The following is a 17,536-nucleotide window of genomic DNA, read 5'->3' on the forward strand; positions in this document are numbered from 1 at the left end:
GACGCTGTCCCGTGAGTAAAGAATGGAGATGAGATAGGACCACATAACATCAGTTAGCTATGTACTCACCATAATGATTGATGTATGTGGTCCATCTCACCTACATTCTTACGTACCCTCCCACCTGCCCCCTTCCTAGAGGATTTGGAGGAACATTCGTTCTGTGAACCCTTCAAGGTCAGTTGCCTTTTCTTTCTTGGCTGGCATTCCTTCCAGTGTTGGTTATGTATGGGTTATGATTGGTATGGTTGCAAACGAGATCTGGGGCTAGGGTGAGGTGCATCTTGGGATACCAGGTTAGCCCAGCCAATTAGAGACTTTGTGCTAGAGAAATAGTTGGCCGAGTCGGAGACGATTCTCGGCTCTGAACCCGTGAGTAAAGAATGTAGGCAAGATGGACCACATACATCGATTGTTATGGTGAGTACATAACTAACTGTTCAACAATCACCTTAGTTCCCCTAGCCAGAATGCATATGAGAATTCTTCAGTGGCTCCTATTTGCTCAGTGGTCTTTACAAGAACTTCCCATGTATCACCAAGTCAGAATTACAGAGTCATGCAAGAGAGCTCTCCTATGGTGGCTTTGGTCTGACAATGTGACCATCGGGTGACCTTTTGTGCCACAACAACCTGTAGCTACGGTGACCATGGACACCTCCCAAATTGGGTGGGGGGCATTATCTGGGAAGAACAGTCCAAGGCACATGGCAAGAACACGAGGCCCATTTGCACATCAATGTTCTAAAGATGAGAGCAGTGCTTCTAGCATTGCAAGCACTCCAGGACTCTCTTCCACTAGGAAAGATTGCAATTCAGTCAGACAACATGTCAGTAGTCCAGTACATAAACAGACAAGGAGGAACCAGATCATACCCCCTTTGTTGAGAGGCACTGAGAGTATGGCAATGAGCAATCTCTTCCCAATGTTTTCTAGTAGCAACGCATATCCCTGGGAAATCCAACATGATAGCAGACAAGCTCAGCAGGGAGATAATGCCTCACAAGTGGTCTCTAAACCAAAACATAGCAGAGGAGATTTTCTGAAAATGGGACCAGCCTTGGTGAGATCTTTTTGCCACTCCCATGAATACCAAATGCAGCAGCTACTTTGCCCTAATCCCCCTTCTGGGGGAGACACCGAGAGACACACTTGTTCATGACTGGCTGTCGGGACTTCTGTATGCCTTCCCACTCATACCCAAAGTCATTCAGAAAGCAAAATCCTTGGGAAGCAGGCTGATTCTCATTGCCCCATATTGGCCTCATCAGATTTGGTTCCCCTTTCTCTAGCCTCACCTACAGGAGAAGCTGTGGGTTCTGGACCCAGTTCCATACCTTCTGACCCATATGTCAGGAACACTTCATCCTTCTCTCCAGTCCCTCAATTTGACAGCATGGTTACTCCACTTCCAAACTTAGTCAGGCTTCAAGACTTCACACCAGCAGTAAAACACATTTTGGTATCCTCTGACAAGGCTTCGACCAGAAAGTTATATTCTAGTAAATGGGAGAGGTTCTCCTTGTGGGCACAGGGGGAAAAACATTGATGATCCTTTTTCTGCCCCAATCAGTTCAATTTTGGAATTTCTTGCAGAACTTTTCTAGCAAGGCTCTGCCACAGCTACAATTAGAGTCTAACGAGCTGCAATTTCTGATTTCTACATTGATGGATATACTCTTAACCTGATGTCACAGAAATTCTGTAAAGCATTTGTTTATCGAGACCTCCCATAAAAGAACCTCTCTCTCCGTAGGGTTTGAATTTTGTCCTGACTCACCTAACATTACCTCTTTTCGAGACTTTATCATCTTATAGGTTCATAGGTTCATAGGTAGGTACTAGGCTGTTGGCCCTAGGGCCTATATAAACCTAGCCAAAAAGGTACCCTGGCTTTCGCCACCCAAGAAAATTATTTTCCTGTGCTCCCTGTTGAGCAGAGCCACAGAAGTGATCCCCAGGGTGAATTCCCTATCTCCCATCCAATCATCAAGATTTTTCCTGAAGAGTGCTAATCAGGAGCTTTGTTTGATATAGATAGGTAGATTGTTCCAGAGTATGGGAAGTCTCTGGGACAGGAATCTATCCCTCCAGCATGTTCTGTTTATTGTGGTGACAAGGTTTAGGTCGCTAGAGCATGTAGCTCAGAGGGATTGGGATTTCTTTAAGTGGAGCATGTCCAACCGCTCTGGATTTGACATAGTATTGTATGTTAGGCATAGATCGTCTCTGAGTAGGTGATATGCGATGGAGTAAAGCTGGAGTTTTTTGGAACGGTCTGCGTAGGGCATCTGTTTGAGGCCGGTAATCCTCTTTGTGAGGTATTTCTGCAGCCTTTCCAGTTGTTGTAGATGTTTTGTGAAGTACATACCAAAAGGGGCTTTGCACTCTATAATGGGTCTAATGAGTGATGAGTAAAGGGGAATAATGACCTCTTTTTTCCTGGATGAGAAACCTTTTGTGATGAGGTGTGCCGCATAGAAGGATTTCCTGACCACTGTGGCAATGTGATTATCAAAGGAGAGACTGCTGTCCACCTGTGTGCCAAGGTCTCTTATCACACTTTCGGTGTTAAGTATACTACCACCTATGTGGTAGTTCATGGGTACAGAGTTTTTACCTAAAGGGATGACAATGCACTTTTTGGCATTGAGCTTGAGGCCATGGCTTTGACACCTGGCAATTGTCTCAGTGAGGCCCTTTTGTAGGATGTCCACATCGTTAGGAGTTTTGATTATGGCTCCTAGTTTGCAGTCATCTGCAAACTTCGTTAGCCAAAGACCTTCTGTGTTAGCCTGTTCTTCAGAGAAGTAGATACCAAACAGGTGATCTCAAATTCCTTTCTTAGAAAACTATTCTCCTAGAAGCCATTACATCTGCAAGAAGAGTCACGGAGTTGCAAGCTCTATCAATCAAGCCACCATATTTGATTTTCCATAGGATAGTGTATCCCTACGAACTAATCCATCCTTTGTGCCAAAAGTTTGTTCCCAAACCAGTCTAAATCAGTCTATTTAGCCCCCAGTGTTTTTTTCCTTATCACAGCAACAAGGCAGAGAACAAACGTCACCAATTGGATGCGCATAGGCAACGTAGGTTTTATCTGCATAGAACTAAAGATTTCAGGAAAACAGATCAACTGTGCATCTCCTTTTCCGAAGCAAAAAGAGCATGCCAGTTTCAAAAATTATGTTTTCAAATTGGCTCTCAAATTCCATTACCTTTATATACACCTCAAATAACAGGAATTTACCATTCAAACTTAGAGGCCACTCGACCAGAGCATTAGCAACATCCTCTGCTTACCTGGCCAGATTGTCAATGGACAGTATTTTTGCTGCTGCTACATGGGCAAGTCCCCATACATTTATTACTCATTACAAAGTTGATTTGGCCTCCAGGGACAGGGCTTCCTTTGGTTCCACTGTGCTCAAAGGTATACTTCCGTGAGCCATGAGGCACCCCTGGAAATGGTGCTAGGGACGCTGTCCCCTCCATTAAGAATGAAGGCGAGATAATACAACATAATATAAAGAAGTTATGTGCTCACCATAATGTTCCATGTTTGTTGTCCATCTGGCCCTTCATTCTTAAGACCCTCCCACCTTCCCCCAGGCAAGGACTCCTAGACGACCTAGATGAGAGATCTTTCTTCTTTAGTAAAGGAGCTCCTTTGAATTTCCTTGTTATTTTTATGCCTGATGTCACATTATTAATTTAGACACATTGTTATGATTGGTAGCAAATAAGATCTGGGGAATTACACCACTGCATGATGGGATACCTATTCTGCCACGAGCCAAGTTAGAGACTTTGAGCTAGTGTATTCGGCCAAGTTGCAGACGAGGATCGGCTCCAAACTCATCCAGTAACAATGAAGGGCGAGATGGACAACAAACATGGAGCGTTATGATGAGTACATAACTTCATTTTTTACCTGTAATATTAAATTATCTTACAGGCTGGGCATACAATGAGATATATAGAAATATAATAAAAATATAATAAAGAAATCAAATGAATTATATAGAAAGTCCAAAAGTCAGGAAATAAGACAAGTAAAGGAGCAAAAATGAATTCAAATAATCTTAATTTGGAAAAACACAACCTTTTAATATCTTTAAAATTAAATGTTTTTCCTCGTGTTTACTAAGATGGAAGACAGTTTTTTACTGTTTGCTTAAGGAAGAAAGAGTAGTTACTTTCCTGGAAGCTTTTCAGAACTTTAGACTAATAGATTTGGTTGTAATATCCTGTTATGTGTCCAAACTGGAAAATATATTTGGCCTTGAAGAATCTGTTATGCAGTTAAAATTGCAACTGCAGACAAATAGGCAGATGTTATATGATGAGAGCCTGGGATGTGTTTCTCTCATAGGCATTTGTGGAAATGTACATCATTTTGTTGTGACCTCTTACCAAATTCCTTTTGGAAGAATGTTAATAATGTTTGAGAACCTGAAATGAGTTATGTGGACAAAGGACTGGTACTGATCGTGTCCTCTTCCATGCTAAAGACATTTGTATACAAAAGAATACCTTTCTCATTACTTAACCCTAATCACATGGGCCAGATGCACCCTGAGAGTTGTAATCAGTGCTGGTAAGGTACGATGGCTATTTTGGGGAGTCCAGTATCTGTATTTGTTAGATATCCAAAATTGGCTGCTCTTCATTTAGAACTGACAAGGAAGTTTCAGGATTTGTGGAGTCAGAATTAACCTAAAGACCATATTGGCATTGTTTAGTGTTCCTTCCATAAAAATGTTCCATTCTCATCAGACAAACTATTCGAGAGGATTTTAATGGTGACACATGAAGGTATCCTCTGTGCAAAGGCACATGAGGCCCATCCAGGGTTTATAAAAGCTAGGAACAAAATGTAAGAAAGCAATTTAAATGTGTCATCAGTGTGCAGTATGTGGGAGGTGGGAAAGAGAGTTATTTTAATTTGCATACAAAGTGTAAAACGTGTCCGTAGTACAATGCCACTTTTCCTCTGGGCAGAAATATTGTGTCTGGAATCAGAAATGTCTGACAGGGTTTCACAGTCTTGTTATGTCAATTGCCTTAAAAAGTAGTTGTTTTTCAGAATTTCAAGACATTTTTGTTTGTTAGTGATTCATATTGCTTGGTTGTGTAGTAAACTGTTTTGGGAGGTAACAACAATAGTGGAATGTTGTGAGTTGTCGCACTGTACTCCTCTTTCCTCGGTTGTTTGATGACTTGAAGCCAGCTGAGGCAACATCAGCTGTGTATGTTGAATCGCTGTGTATACATGTATGTTTAAACCTGATTTACAGAAGTTGACAAAATGTGTCTTTTGCTATAATCTGTTAAGTAGTAGTTAGCTAAAACAAAAGTGTAGCATTACATAGCCTTACAATACATTCTGTTCAAAAATACAAGCACATTACTGCTCAAAACTACTCGGTAGCACAACAAAGGATGAAACATATCCAGTTACATATATCATGTACCACGCTGACTACTACTGAGTTTAGCCTTGACATGGTGGAGGGAATTTTGCAGTGCCACGCAGCTCAAAAACACTGTTCTCTACTATGTTCTGTTTATATGTCCACCCTTCTGTCCATACCTCTCAACTCTCCAGATTTTTGCAGAATGTTTAGATTTTGCCTCGTATGTTTTGTCTGTTCCCCATAAAATTTGTGGTTTTCTGGCAAATCACTGAGGATCAAAGTCACTAAATTATAACAGACATTTGAGTTTAAAACATTATATCCTTCAGAAAAATGCATACTAACAGAAATCAACTTTCCAAATTTATAATAGCAGTATTTAAAAAGCTGTCCCTATTTTGGGGTCTTTGTGCCCCCATTATTACATCACTGGAGACAGATACTTAAATAAAAACAGAGAATGTCTCTAGATGTGTATATATATATATATATATATATATATATATATATATATATATATATATGATTTAGGTCTCTACCTCACAGTTACAAGATCCAGAGTTTGATGCTGACCCATGGTTATTGGCTATGCTTTGGCTCAGTTCCTCAGAGCTGCTCTTGCGTTGGTTTGGCAACTTCGCCTGACAGTTGCAGAGAATCTGTTCCATCTAAAGCCATCCGCTGCTTAAAGAATAAAAATAAGAATCATTTTGTATTTCTCCTGATTATTTTTACTGCATTTCATAAGAATCCTGTATTCATTGTTCCACTTCTTGCACTTTAGTAGTTTCAAAGCTGAGCTGTTTCCACTGCTGCTCTAGCACTTACTTACATTGTGTCTGCTAGTTTTGCAGAACTGTAGTATCTAGATTGTGTGGTTTCCCTGCACTTTCACTCTAACACCAGCATTTTTACATTATGAGGGTTTCCTGACTGCACTCCTGTGGCAGAAGTGTGCTGTAGCAGACCTATCTGAGTTGGGGGCTGCTTGCTGAAAGCTTATTGTGTATTTTCCTGATTGATCTGAAGCCTTGCTGTTGTAAAACTTTTTTTCTGATTTTGTACAAGCCCAGTGTTTGCACTAGGCTGCTCTCTGTACAGCGGCGGTTAGCAATGCCCTGTATAGATACAAATACTTTCAAGTTAAAATTCTCCATAGAATAACTATCTCTGCAACCCTCTCTAGTCCCCCTGCAGATCTAGTATCATCTCAGTTGCACCCAGAGCACCATTGCCTTGTTGAATAGCTGCAGTTCACACTGAGTATAGCACCCGTTCTTTGTCCATGTACTATCATCGCAGTCCAGTTAAATCTCCCCGCTCTTCTCCCTGGTTAAACTCATAGTAAAATCCTGAAACCATGGATGGGTACTTTTCTGCTATCTATGTAGACAGCCTGATGGACATGAGCATCCTGAGGCAATGCAGCAATTGTCTGATGTGAACTGACAAACAGTCCTAAAACAAACAAACGCATTATGTGAGAGATGTAGTTATAGTATGAAAATTGAGACACGACTCACATACTGACAAATCAAATGACAAACAGGTTGTCAGCTCATACACATAATTTCCCTCATTAAATAAGTTCTCAGCACATAAACGTTCATATGTTGAGGTACTCACAAGTAACTTAGCAAAATCTCAGAGGCCTCCCATACGCTGCCATCAGAAACCACATGCAAACAAAACCAAGTCAGGACCAACCACTACACATAAAAATAAACACAGTGACTCCAGAAACAAGCCCCTAAGGTGAAACATCACATATTCAACATATTCACACATCTTGGTCAAAGGTGACTTAATTGTGAGACACACAGGTGCCCCCCTCACCAGGTTGGATAAAGTGAGGTTTGCAGTCAGTTGCCTGTCAGGGGCCAGAATTCACCAGATCACACAGGCAGTTGGATCACTCAACCACAAGTACCAGTATGACTCAGTCATAGTCCCTGTGGGTGTGAATGACCTGAGGTTTACCTCCCTGGACTATATGAAGAGAGACATGATGGACCTCTGTGAAAACATGTCACAGGCTGGTATGAGTTTTGCATTGAGCTGCATTCTACTCTCGCCAAGAATGATACCACAATGTAAACAAAAAATAACTGACTTCAATAATTTGCTTAGCTACTGATGTCATTCCTAGGAAGACACGATCGACAGACCACACTGCTTTTCCAGAGATGGTCTGCACCTGTCACTGCTAGGCTTTTGAATACTGCCCAAGGCATTAGCCACCCTCATAGTGCCTTTTTTTAAGCAGTGTCAAAACAACAGACCTATCAACAAAACAAATTCATGTAATGCCAAGTTGAAGGTACTTCTGCTCAATGCTAGGAGTCTTAAGAGGAAACTGCACCCCCTGGAAGCTCTCCTCGCCCTGGAGAATGCCGACGTCTGTGTTCGTAGGTACTAGGCTAACTGCCTTCATAGGACATCTTAAACCTCACTGAATATATGTGACAGGCTGTTACGAGCCTCGCATTGAGCAGCATTGTACCCTCAACAAGATTGTTGCCACTATACAAACAGAAAATGATTGACTTCAATAAGTGACTTAGCTATCGGTGACAGCTTGGGACAACAGTTACAGAGACGTGGTTCAAAGCTGCAGAAAGCACCCCAGCAGTGCAAGGCTACAATGCTTATCACACATTCAGACCATCCTCTGGAAAGGAAAAAATGAAAAGAGATGTTTGTATTCACATAAAAAACAATTACACCTCTAGATTGCTGAAACATGATGACTCGCTTGAGCTACTCCATGTCCAGCTGACCATAGGCAAAACCCCCATCATATCATCGCTAGCTACAGGTCCCTAATCATGAACTATGAAAACCATTCCTCATACATGAAGTTAATAGACTCACTTACCATACAACCCAACACACTACTCATGGGTGATTTTAATTAATCTCCATAAACTGGGAAACATATACAACCACTAACATGTAGGCTCAGAGATTCCTGAAGTTTGTCAGTGCAGATCCGTAACAGCTGGTCTGCACTCCCACTAGGGGCTGAAATGTCCTTGACATAATAGCAAACATGGGGCGACTGTTGCAGCCTCCTAGCATAATGTCTTCATTGTTAAGACTGGATCATAAATCGGTCTCCTTTGAAATAAATGTAACAGTAGAATTACTATTAAACCCTAAAACCCTAAAGAATTTTTCCTAGACAAATTATGTTCTATTAAATGATAGCACAGGTAATTTTAAAGCTCCCTCAACCCTGAACACATGGAGGTCTATACAGATGTACACATGAATGCCCTATGCAACCACTTAATCAACTGCATAGAAATGGCAGTACTTGACTGAACTGCACCCAGGTCTAGCTGGAAAAACAAGTCACCCTGGTGGACCCCTGGCATAAATAACCTGTACAACAGAAGAAAGAACTTCCTTTCTCAAAGTAACAAAGAAAAAAAAAACCCTCATTAGTCTCAACAGACAAATCAGGGATCTAGTCAAGTCTTCAAAAGCTAAATACGAGACTAAAATAGCCTCCCAAGCAAAGAACGACCACAAAGCATTTTTTAGTTTTGTCCGAAATCTTAAGGGAAAAACTCAACAATGTGCTGAGTTGGCTGTAGATGGTAGTACCTATATTCAGCTAGAAGTAGTACCAAACCTGCTGGCCAATAAATTCAGCTCAAATTTCATCCCTTCATCACCTCCAGTCACTCCTCTTGAAATACCCCATACCATTCCTTTGCCTGCTATCACAAAAGAACAAGTTGTCACTGAACTCTCTAAATCTAGAAACATGGCTTCAATGGGCCTGACAGAATCCCAGGGTGCCTATTAAATAGGTTGAAACATGACATAGCAGACACACTTGGATCTCTGTTTAACCACGGTCTTCAGACCTTCAGACAGGCTTTGTCCCAGTAGAGTGGAGTACAGCAACAGTCAATCCCTCTGCACAAAGGGGAAATCATCGACCCATAAATCTGACTAGCCTCATATTGCAAAGCTATGGAAAGGATAATCTTGGGCCTGATTAACAATGACACAGGAAATTTCCAGGCTCTAGACCCAACCCAGTTCATCTTCAACAAAGGGCAGGTCCTACCTGCTCAGTCTGGTGGACTTCTTTGAGAAGGTCACAAAAACCATGGATGAGGGTAAGACAGTGCATACAGCCTACCTTGACCTGGCCAAGGCATTTGGCACAGTACGCCACTTGGGTATTATAGATAACTCACAAAATTGGGCATGAACATCACCGGATAGATAGCCAATTGACTCATGGATAGGGCACGTTAGAGTGGGAGAATCCACATCTAGCAAGAGGCTGTCATCAGGTCAGTAATCAAGTACCCTGTACCCTTTGGCATGTAACTCACTAGGTACGTGCAATAGTTGGAGTATCCTCAGAAAAAAAATACAGGGTACAACCAACATGTCATATGGGGACTGATTAAAAGCCCCATCACTGTATCCAGTCACCTACCTATTACTGAGGGACGATCTCTGCCTGACCTACAAGGCAGGCACTGACCCAGCCCTGATGGGAAGGTTGCACATTTACAAAACTAACTGCATGAGGGTTACCATCTGCAAAGATATAAACCTGATCTCTGACAAATAGATTGTGCTGGAGAGACAGAAACATTTTCCAGAGATAGCCACTGCTCTGAAATAAGCTTCCTATTCATGTGAGGCAGAGCCCTGTCCTGATCATCTTCAAGTGCAAACTGGTCCAATGAATAAGAAATCAAAATTTCAGTCCTTGGATGGCACCCATGCCCTTATGGACAGAGGCAGTCCATAAAAATTGTCAAAACCCTGCCCACTGACACTTGTTATCTTTCCTGTAGGGATATCAAATTGGGTAAAATCTGGGTAAAACTAGCTAGGCTTGTAAGGGCTATCAACCTATGGATTGTAAATCATTTTAGCAATATCATACTCTGAAAGGACATACAGTGGTAATATATATATATTTTTTATTGTGTCTTTCGGCTTTTCCCGGTTAGGGGTCACCACAGTGGAACTCTGGTCCACTAATGACTGGCAGTTGATTTTTATGTACTGGCTTGCCAGGCCTGACGCACAGCCTTCAACGAAGGTACGCCCATTCACGCATGTCTCCACGCAGAAGATGCTCTAGCTGAGAATCGAACCGAACAGCGTCTTTCTGTGAGGCGACAACACTACCGCAGCACCACCACTGCGGTTACATATATATATATATATATATATATATATATATATATATATATATATATATATATATATATATATATATATATATATATATATATATATATATATATACCAGTTAGAGTTTGCTGAAAGCAGAAGTTTGCATCTTGATAATGACCAGTTACTGTACTGTTATGAGAACCAGTGCTTTGATATGGAAATAGTTTGCTGTAACTGAACTTCTTGTGTCTGCATGTAGTGACTATAATGCATAAAATGACTGTTTTTAAAATGCTCAGGGTTTTAAAGTGCCTATATTGTCTACTGTGCTAAAATAGAGAAACCAATAATAATCTGCAAAGCGTAAAACTGTATTTATGGTGTACTTATGCTCCTTTCAGGAATATGAAGCAAAATTAGATGCAATAAAGGCAGAATATGAAGCAGAGCAACAGTCCAACGCAAAACTCCAAGAGGACATCCACGCTTTGCGACAGTCTTATGAAATGAAGATCACCCAGCTGGAGAAGATCTCACATAAGGGCAGAGGTATATGGTTCGGGTTACTGTCCTTTTGTCAAATGTTTGCTTCATTGAATGTATGTAGTATGGCCGTGAATGTTCTAATCTTTGTATGATCGAATGTATGTTTGGTTGAGTGGTGCGAGTGTTGGAATTAAGAAGATGGATTTGTGCTGTGAGTGTGAGTTAGGAGATGGGCGTGAGTGTTACTGAGTTAGTGTTAAAGTAAGGGTTTTAGGTAAGGGGATAGATTGTAAGAGTGTATGTGAAAGTGTTTGAGGTTTAGGATTAGAGTTAGCGTTAAACAAAGGTGTAGCTCGCTAATCTGGTGCCCAGTACCACCCCTTATCTGTCATCTCCTCTGCTTATACTGAACAGCAGAAAAAAAGGTCCTTTGCCCTCTACTTCAAGGAAAAAAGAAAAATATTGTTTTCTACTTGTAACACTATAGTAAACCACTTCCCTCTACTTCAAGGAAAAAAGAAAAATATTGTTTTCTACTTGTAACACTATAGTAAACCACTTGCTACAGATTATACCAGATGCAGTGTTTCTCAGGCCTGACTGTAAAAGCAAAATCAGCATGTATTTCCATTCTGGCATTTTGCCAATTGCATCTCCTAACACCTTTCACTTTTTACTCCACCTGAGGTACACCTCTGAGGTCAAATGTAGTGTTGTTTGTGCATATTATGTGCCCCAGATGTCATGTATACAGCTAATAGGGAAGAGGTTTTCCTAAGATAAGGTGCAGGGTTGTGGTTCAGGGCAGTGTTAGAGTTAGATTTACTTACTATCAGTAAGGTGAAAGCATGTCTCTCAACTGTCCTTGATTTTGCCTCATTCTTTTGGCTTGTCCCTCATAAAGTTTTTTATTTTTCTGGTACATCATTGAAGATTGCAGTTAATCAATAATACTAGAGATTAGAGTTTCATGTTGTTTAGAAAATAAATGTTGATGAAAGTCTGTTGTTCTAGTAACGTTTTAAGTGAATTAGAATAATATTTAAAAATGTCTCCAATTGTGGGTCTTTCTCATCCCATTATTTCTAGCTTTGCCCAGAATTCATGAGCAAAAGAGAAGCATGGCTTGGAGAGAGGGACTTGTGCCCCAGCTTAGTAATACATGCTAAATATAACCCTGCCCTTCACCCCACCCTATACCTTATCTAAGAAACCCCTTCCCATAACACTAGCACTATTCACGCAAATGATGTCTGTAAGTAGGTGTAGACCCTTTCCATAACACTAGCACTGTTCAGGCAAATGATGTCTGTAAGTAGGTGTAGACCCTTCCCATAACACTAGCACAGTTCAGGCAAATTATGTCTGTAAGTAGGTGTAGACCCTTCCCATAACACTAGCACTATTCAGGCAAATGATGTCTGTAAGTAGGTGTAGACCCTTTCCATAACACTAGCACAGTTCAGGCAAATGATGTCTGTTAGTAGGTGTAGACCCTTCCCATAACACTAGCACTATTCAGGCAAATGATGTCTATTAGTAGGTGTAGACCCTTCCCATAACACTAGCACTGTTCAGGCAAATGATGTCTGTAAGTAGGTGTAGACCCTTCCCATAACACTAGCACAGTTCAGGCAAATGATGTCTGTAAGTAGGTGTAGACCCTTCCCATAACACTAGCACTGTTCAGGCAAATGATGTCTGTAAATAGGTGTAGACCCTTCCCATAACGCTAGCACTGTTCAGGCAAATGATGTCTGTAAGTAGGTGTAGAGTTAACAGCATGCAAGAGAAAAACTTCCTTTTCTTTTTTGCTGTTATATTTTGATGGTTTAGATGTTTGACAGTTTGATTGGTCAGTGTACTGAGTCCGAGCATTTGTGATTTGATCATTTAGTGCTTTGATCGATTGGCATAGATCCGTGCTTATAAATAGCTTACTTATTAATCAGGTAGCTGAAGTGATCCAGAAGATGCTTCCTAGCACCAACCCAAGCAAAAGACATAGCAGATAGTAAAACCTTTATTTCTAGCCAATGCTGGTTATATGTGTGGACAGTGCTGGTTATATGTGTGGACAGCGCTGGTTATATGTGTGGACAGTGCTGGTTATATGTGTGGACAGTGCTGGTTATATGTGTGGACAGCGCTGGTTATATGTGTGGACAGCGCTGGTTATATGTGTGGACAGTGCTGGTTATATGTGTGGACAGTGCTGGTTATATGGTTATATGTGTGGACAATGCTGGTTATATGTGTGGACAGCGCTGGTTATATGTGTGGACAGTGCTGGTTATATGTGTGGACAGCGCTGGTTATATGGTTATATGTGTGCACAATGCTGGTTATATGTGTGGACAGCGCTGGTTATATGTGTGGACAGTGCTGGTTATATGTGTGGACAGTGCTGGTTATATGTGTGGACAGCGCTGGTTATATGTGTGGACAGCGCTGGTTATATGTGTGGACAGCGCTGGTTATATGTGTGGACAGTGCTGGTTATATGTGTGGATAACGCTGGTTTTATGTGTGGACAGCGCTGGTTATATGTGTGGACAGCGCTGGTTATATGTGTGGACAGCGCTGGTTATATGTGTGGACAGTGCTGGTTATATGTGTGGACAGCGCTGGTTATATGTGTGTTCAGTGCTGGTTATATGTGTGGACAGTGCTGGTTATATGTGTGGACAGTGCTGGTTATATGTGTGGACAGCGCTGGTTATATGTGTGGACAGTGCTGGTTATATGTGTGGACAGCGCTGGTTATATGTGTGGACAGCGCTGGTTATATGTGTGGACAGCGCTGGTTATATGTGTGGACAGCGCTGGTTATATGTGTGGACAGCGCTGGTTATATGTGTGGACAGCGCTGGTTATATGTGTGGACAGTGCTGGTTATATGTGTGGACAGTGCTGGTTGTAAATCAGCAGCTTTACAAGCAGCAGTGATAAGATCATGCATAATATACTTTCTGTGCAGAAGAAATAACTCCTCTGTAAAAATAGTGCAAGAAACAACAGGCAATGCAGTTTAGTAGTTCAGGAACTACTGGCAAAAAAGGGCACATCTGCTCTTCATACTCCAAATGAAGTATTTTGAGGTACCACATCTGTTTGCCACTTGGTAGCCAGAGCTGGCTTTGTGCTCATGCAGCTGTATGGAGAAAATGAGGGGTGGGGGTTATTCAGAAAGGTTTATCACTTCCATGAAGCACAAAGCACCATGATGTAGCATGTTTTTGTATTCCTAGTTGAACAGAATGTGGCTAGATATGCATCTCAAATGTATGCTTCATGCACAAATCTATATTTAAAATGCATCTAGTGAAAATGGATCCCATTTGATCATGTTGCCTTGCACGTCACGTGCTAAGCATTTCTAAATACACCCCCAAGATCCTTCGTAACACTAATGAGATTTGAGAAGGGAATAGTGAGGAAAAACAAATATCTCATGAATGTTAGTTACTGTCCCATGAAACCCCCTTCCTTTACTGAGTGCTGCATATTGACTCTTTCATCACTTAAATGAAAAAGTAATGATTTTTTAAAAGCAGATGTTATGCTCCCCAACTGCACTTATTTCTACCAGACTCGAATGGTGTGTTTGAACTATGACTTTTAATCAAGCTTACAAAAAAGGGTGACAGAACACTTAAACAGACAATATTTAAGTTCGTGCTTAACATGAAACATTGCAAAAATAATTTTGACTTAAGATGTGTACGTTCTTTAGACAGCAGAACTGTTAAGCAGTTCACATGTCTATAGTGTTTCATGATTCACATAAGATACAGTTTTAACCTTATAAGGCTGTCAACTATTCATGTAAATTAAAAATCCATACACTTGTGAAACTTTAAACTTTTTAAAACAAACTAGCACTGCCTATGCCTTTTCTGGGATAAGTAAGTTGTTCAAAAGTATGCTTTTATATATTAAAAAAAGCTTTCCAAAACAAAATTTAATCCCCTAAAGCCACCGGAAGAATAAACAAGTAACTAATTAACCATTCAGTTTTGTAACAAAAACTTTATTTAATTTCTGGTTCCTATATTTAGGTTATAGAACATTTCATATATATAAACGAGCCATGCTTCTTTTTTTAGCATTATTTGTGAGGCATTGAAGTACAACTTCATTTGGAATGTACCTTACCCGACACCTGCAGCAGTTGGAAAGACCCCAAAAGTTCCTCACCAAAAGGATAAAGGGGCTCAAACATATGTCATACGATGCCCGACTGAAGAAACTCCAGCTCTATTCAGTCACATACCGTCTGCTCAGAGGTGATCTGTGCTTGACATACAAGGCCATGTCCAACCCGGAATTAATGGACATGCTCCACCTCAAAAAATCCAAATCCACCAGAGCCACGAGAGCAAGAGACTTAAACCTCAACACGGATATAAATAGGACGTGCTGGAGGGACAGATTCATCACCCAGAGACTCCCTACACTATGGAACAGAATCCCAGTCCATGTGAGGCAGAGCCCCTCACTGACTCTGTTCAAGAGAAATCTTGACGAGTGGATGGGAGATCATAGGTTTACCCCGGGAATCATCTCTGTATCACTGCTGGACAGAGGCACAGCAAACTAATGGGTATAGTATTCTCATCCTAAGGGGTGGTGAAAGCCACACACACTCTGGCTAGGCTTATAAATGCCCTAGGGCAGATAGCCTAGTATGAACCTATGAACTCTTTATTTCCCACTTAATACTTATGAAAAAATTTAGCTGTCTAAAATCTTGACTATGACATTCTTTAAAAGTCTACAGACTCCATTTTTCATATCCCTTTCGAGTTCTGAGTTCAGAATCTCACTTATTGCCTTATAATTTGTCGTATGCAATGAAAAACATAACCGTTATGTATAATCAGTTTTTTAAACTGATGTCCATTAATGTTATTCATGTGCCTGTCATCAATATTCACACATTGAAGAACCCACGCACTTAGAAAACTCCTTCTGACTTTTGCTTTTTTTTAGGAAAGATCATTGAATGCATCACCATATCCAACAAACTAGAGACATTGCTATATGACGTCTTAGATTTAACACTAACAATTTTACCCAGAAGATCATCATTAGTAATAACAAAGGGGGCACACATTGTCACAAAATACACCTCTTCACTGTCAGTCTTTATTCCTGCTTGCTCTGTTTAAATTATTCTTTACTATTTTACGTTTATTCCCCTCCTGATTGTTCCTAAGGAGGTCTTCAGTATGTTTTCAGAATAACGCCTGTGATTAAGGTGCTGTGTGATGTCTTGGGTAGCTTGGGAGTCAAGGATTCTGTCTCTCTCTCCTATTTTTTTGCTCTGCATATAAGTAAATAAGGAAAAATAAATATAATAAATATAATATAAAACCAAAAATGCAAAACAGAAATATGTTTTGAAAGTTTTTACATTTACTTACTTTTTTTAACACATCTAACACTTCAATTCTTTGAATTTTTATTTGCATGTATTTACATGTAAAATTCTTATCTATTTTATCTCCTTTAAACTCTCAAAAATCTACTCCTATTCTAATATAATAAAAAAATCTATAATATATTTAGAATAAATAACTTTAACAAAAAAAAAAAAAAAAATCATCTATTTTTTTTATTTTTTTCTTCCAAGGATCTCGTGAAAAGGTTAGCTTATGAAAGGTCTGGCAGTCAAACTGAACTGTGAAAGTTATGTAATAAATTCAGAAACAGGTCCATCCTTAAAAATGTGTAATTATTTGCAGTCCATATGTATACTGGCATACATCATTATCAGTCAACAGTACTTTTATTGAGGGACGGACAGTCAAACATAAATGTGTCAAAAAATAACTTTCACTGAACCTTGGAGGTAATGTTTCTGCAAGGAGGCAAGCCTTTTGCAACCCCTCATGTTGGGGGATACCCCTACACACCCTAAATTTAAATATACCTAGTCCAGGGTTGCACAACAGTGGGAAAAAAATTCCATTGTTGGTGAAAGTTGTTTTACTCATTTGTGTGTGCTCATTCAGCACTGAAGTGTCATCAATCAATGGATAGGCTCCCAGCTCATTCAGCACTGAAGTGTCGTCAATCAATGGATAGGCTCCCAGCTCATTCAGCACTGAAGTGTCGTCAATCAATGGATAGACTCCCAGCTCATTCAGCACTGAACAGAAGTGTCGTCAATCAGTGGATAGTCTCCCAGCTCATTCAGCACTGAACAGAAGTGTTGTCAATCAATGGATAGGCTCCCAGCTCATTCAGCACTGAAGTGTCGTCAATCAATGGATAGGTTCCCAGCTCATTCAGCACTGAAGTGTCGTCAGTCAATGGATAGGCTCCCAGCTCATTCAGCACTGGACAGAAGTGTCGTCAATCAATGGATAGGCTCTCAGCTCATTCAGCACTGAACAGAAGTGTTGTCACTCAATGGATAGGCTCCCAGCTCATTCAGCACTGAAGTGTCATCAACCAA

At 40.5% G+C, this 17,536-nt stretch overlaps 1 protein-coding gene across 1 annotated transcript in view; it reads left to right on the plus strand.

The window, feature by feature from the left end:
* KIF17 (kinesin family member 17) overlaps nt 1-17,536 on the plus strand; it is a 1,182,720-nt gene that overhangs the window by 732,495 nt on the left and 432,689 nt on the right. The window contains exon 7 of the mRNA XM_044063178.1: nt 10,986-11,133. Coding sequence (XP_043919113.1) covers nt 10,986-11,133 — 148 coding nt within the window. The remainder of the gene's footprint in view (nt 1-10,985; nt 11,134-17,536) is intronic.

The sequence above is a fragment of the Protopterus annectens genome, chromosome 2.part1 (assembly GCF_019279795.1).
Source record: "Protopterus annectens isolate FY-2018-M chromosome 2.part1, PAN1.0, whole genome shotgun sequence".
NCBI lineage: Eukaryota > Metazoa > Chordata > Ceratodontiformes > Protopteridae > Protopterus > Protopterus annectens.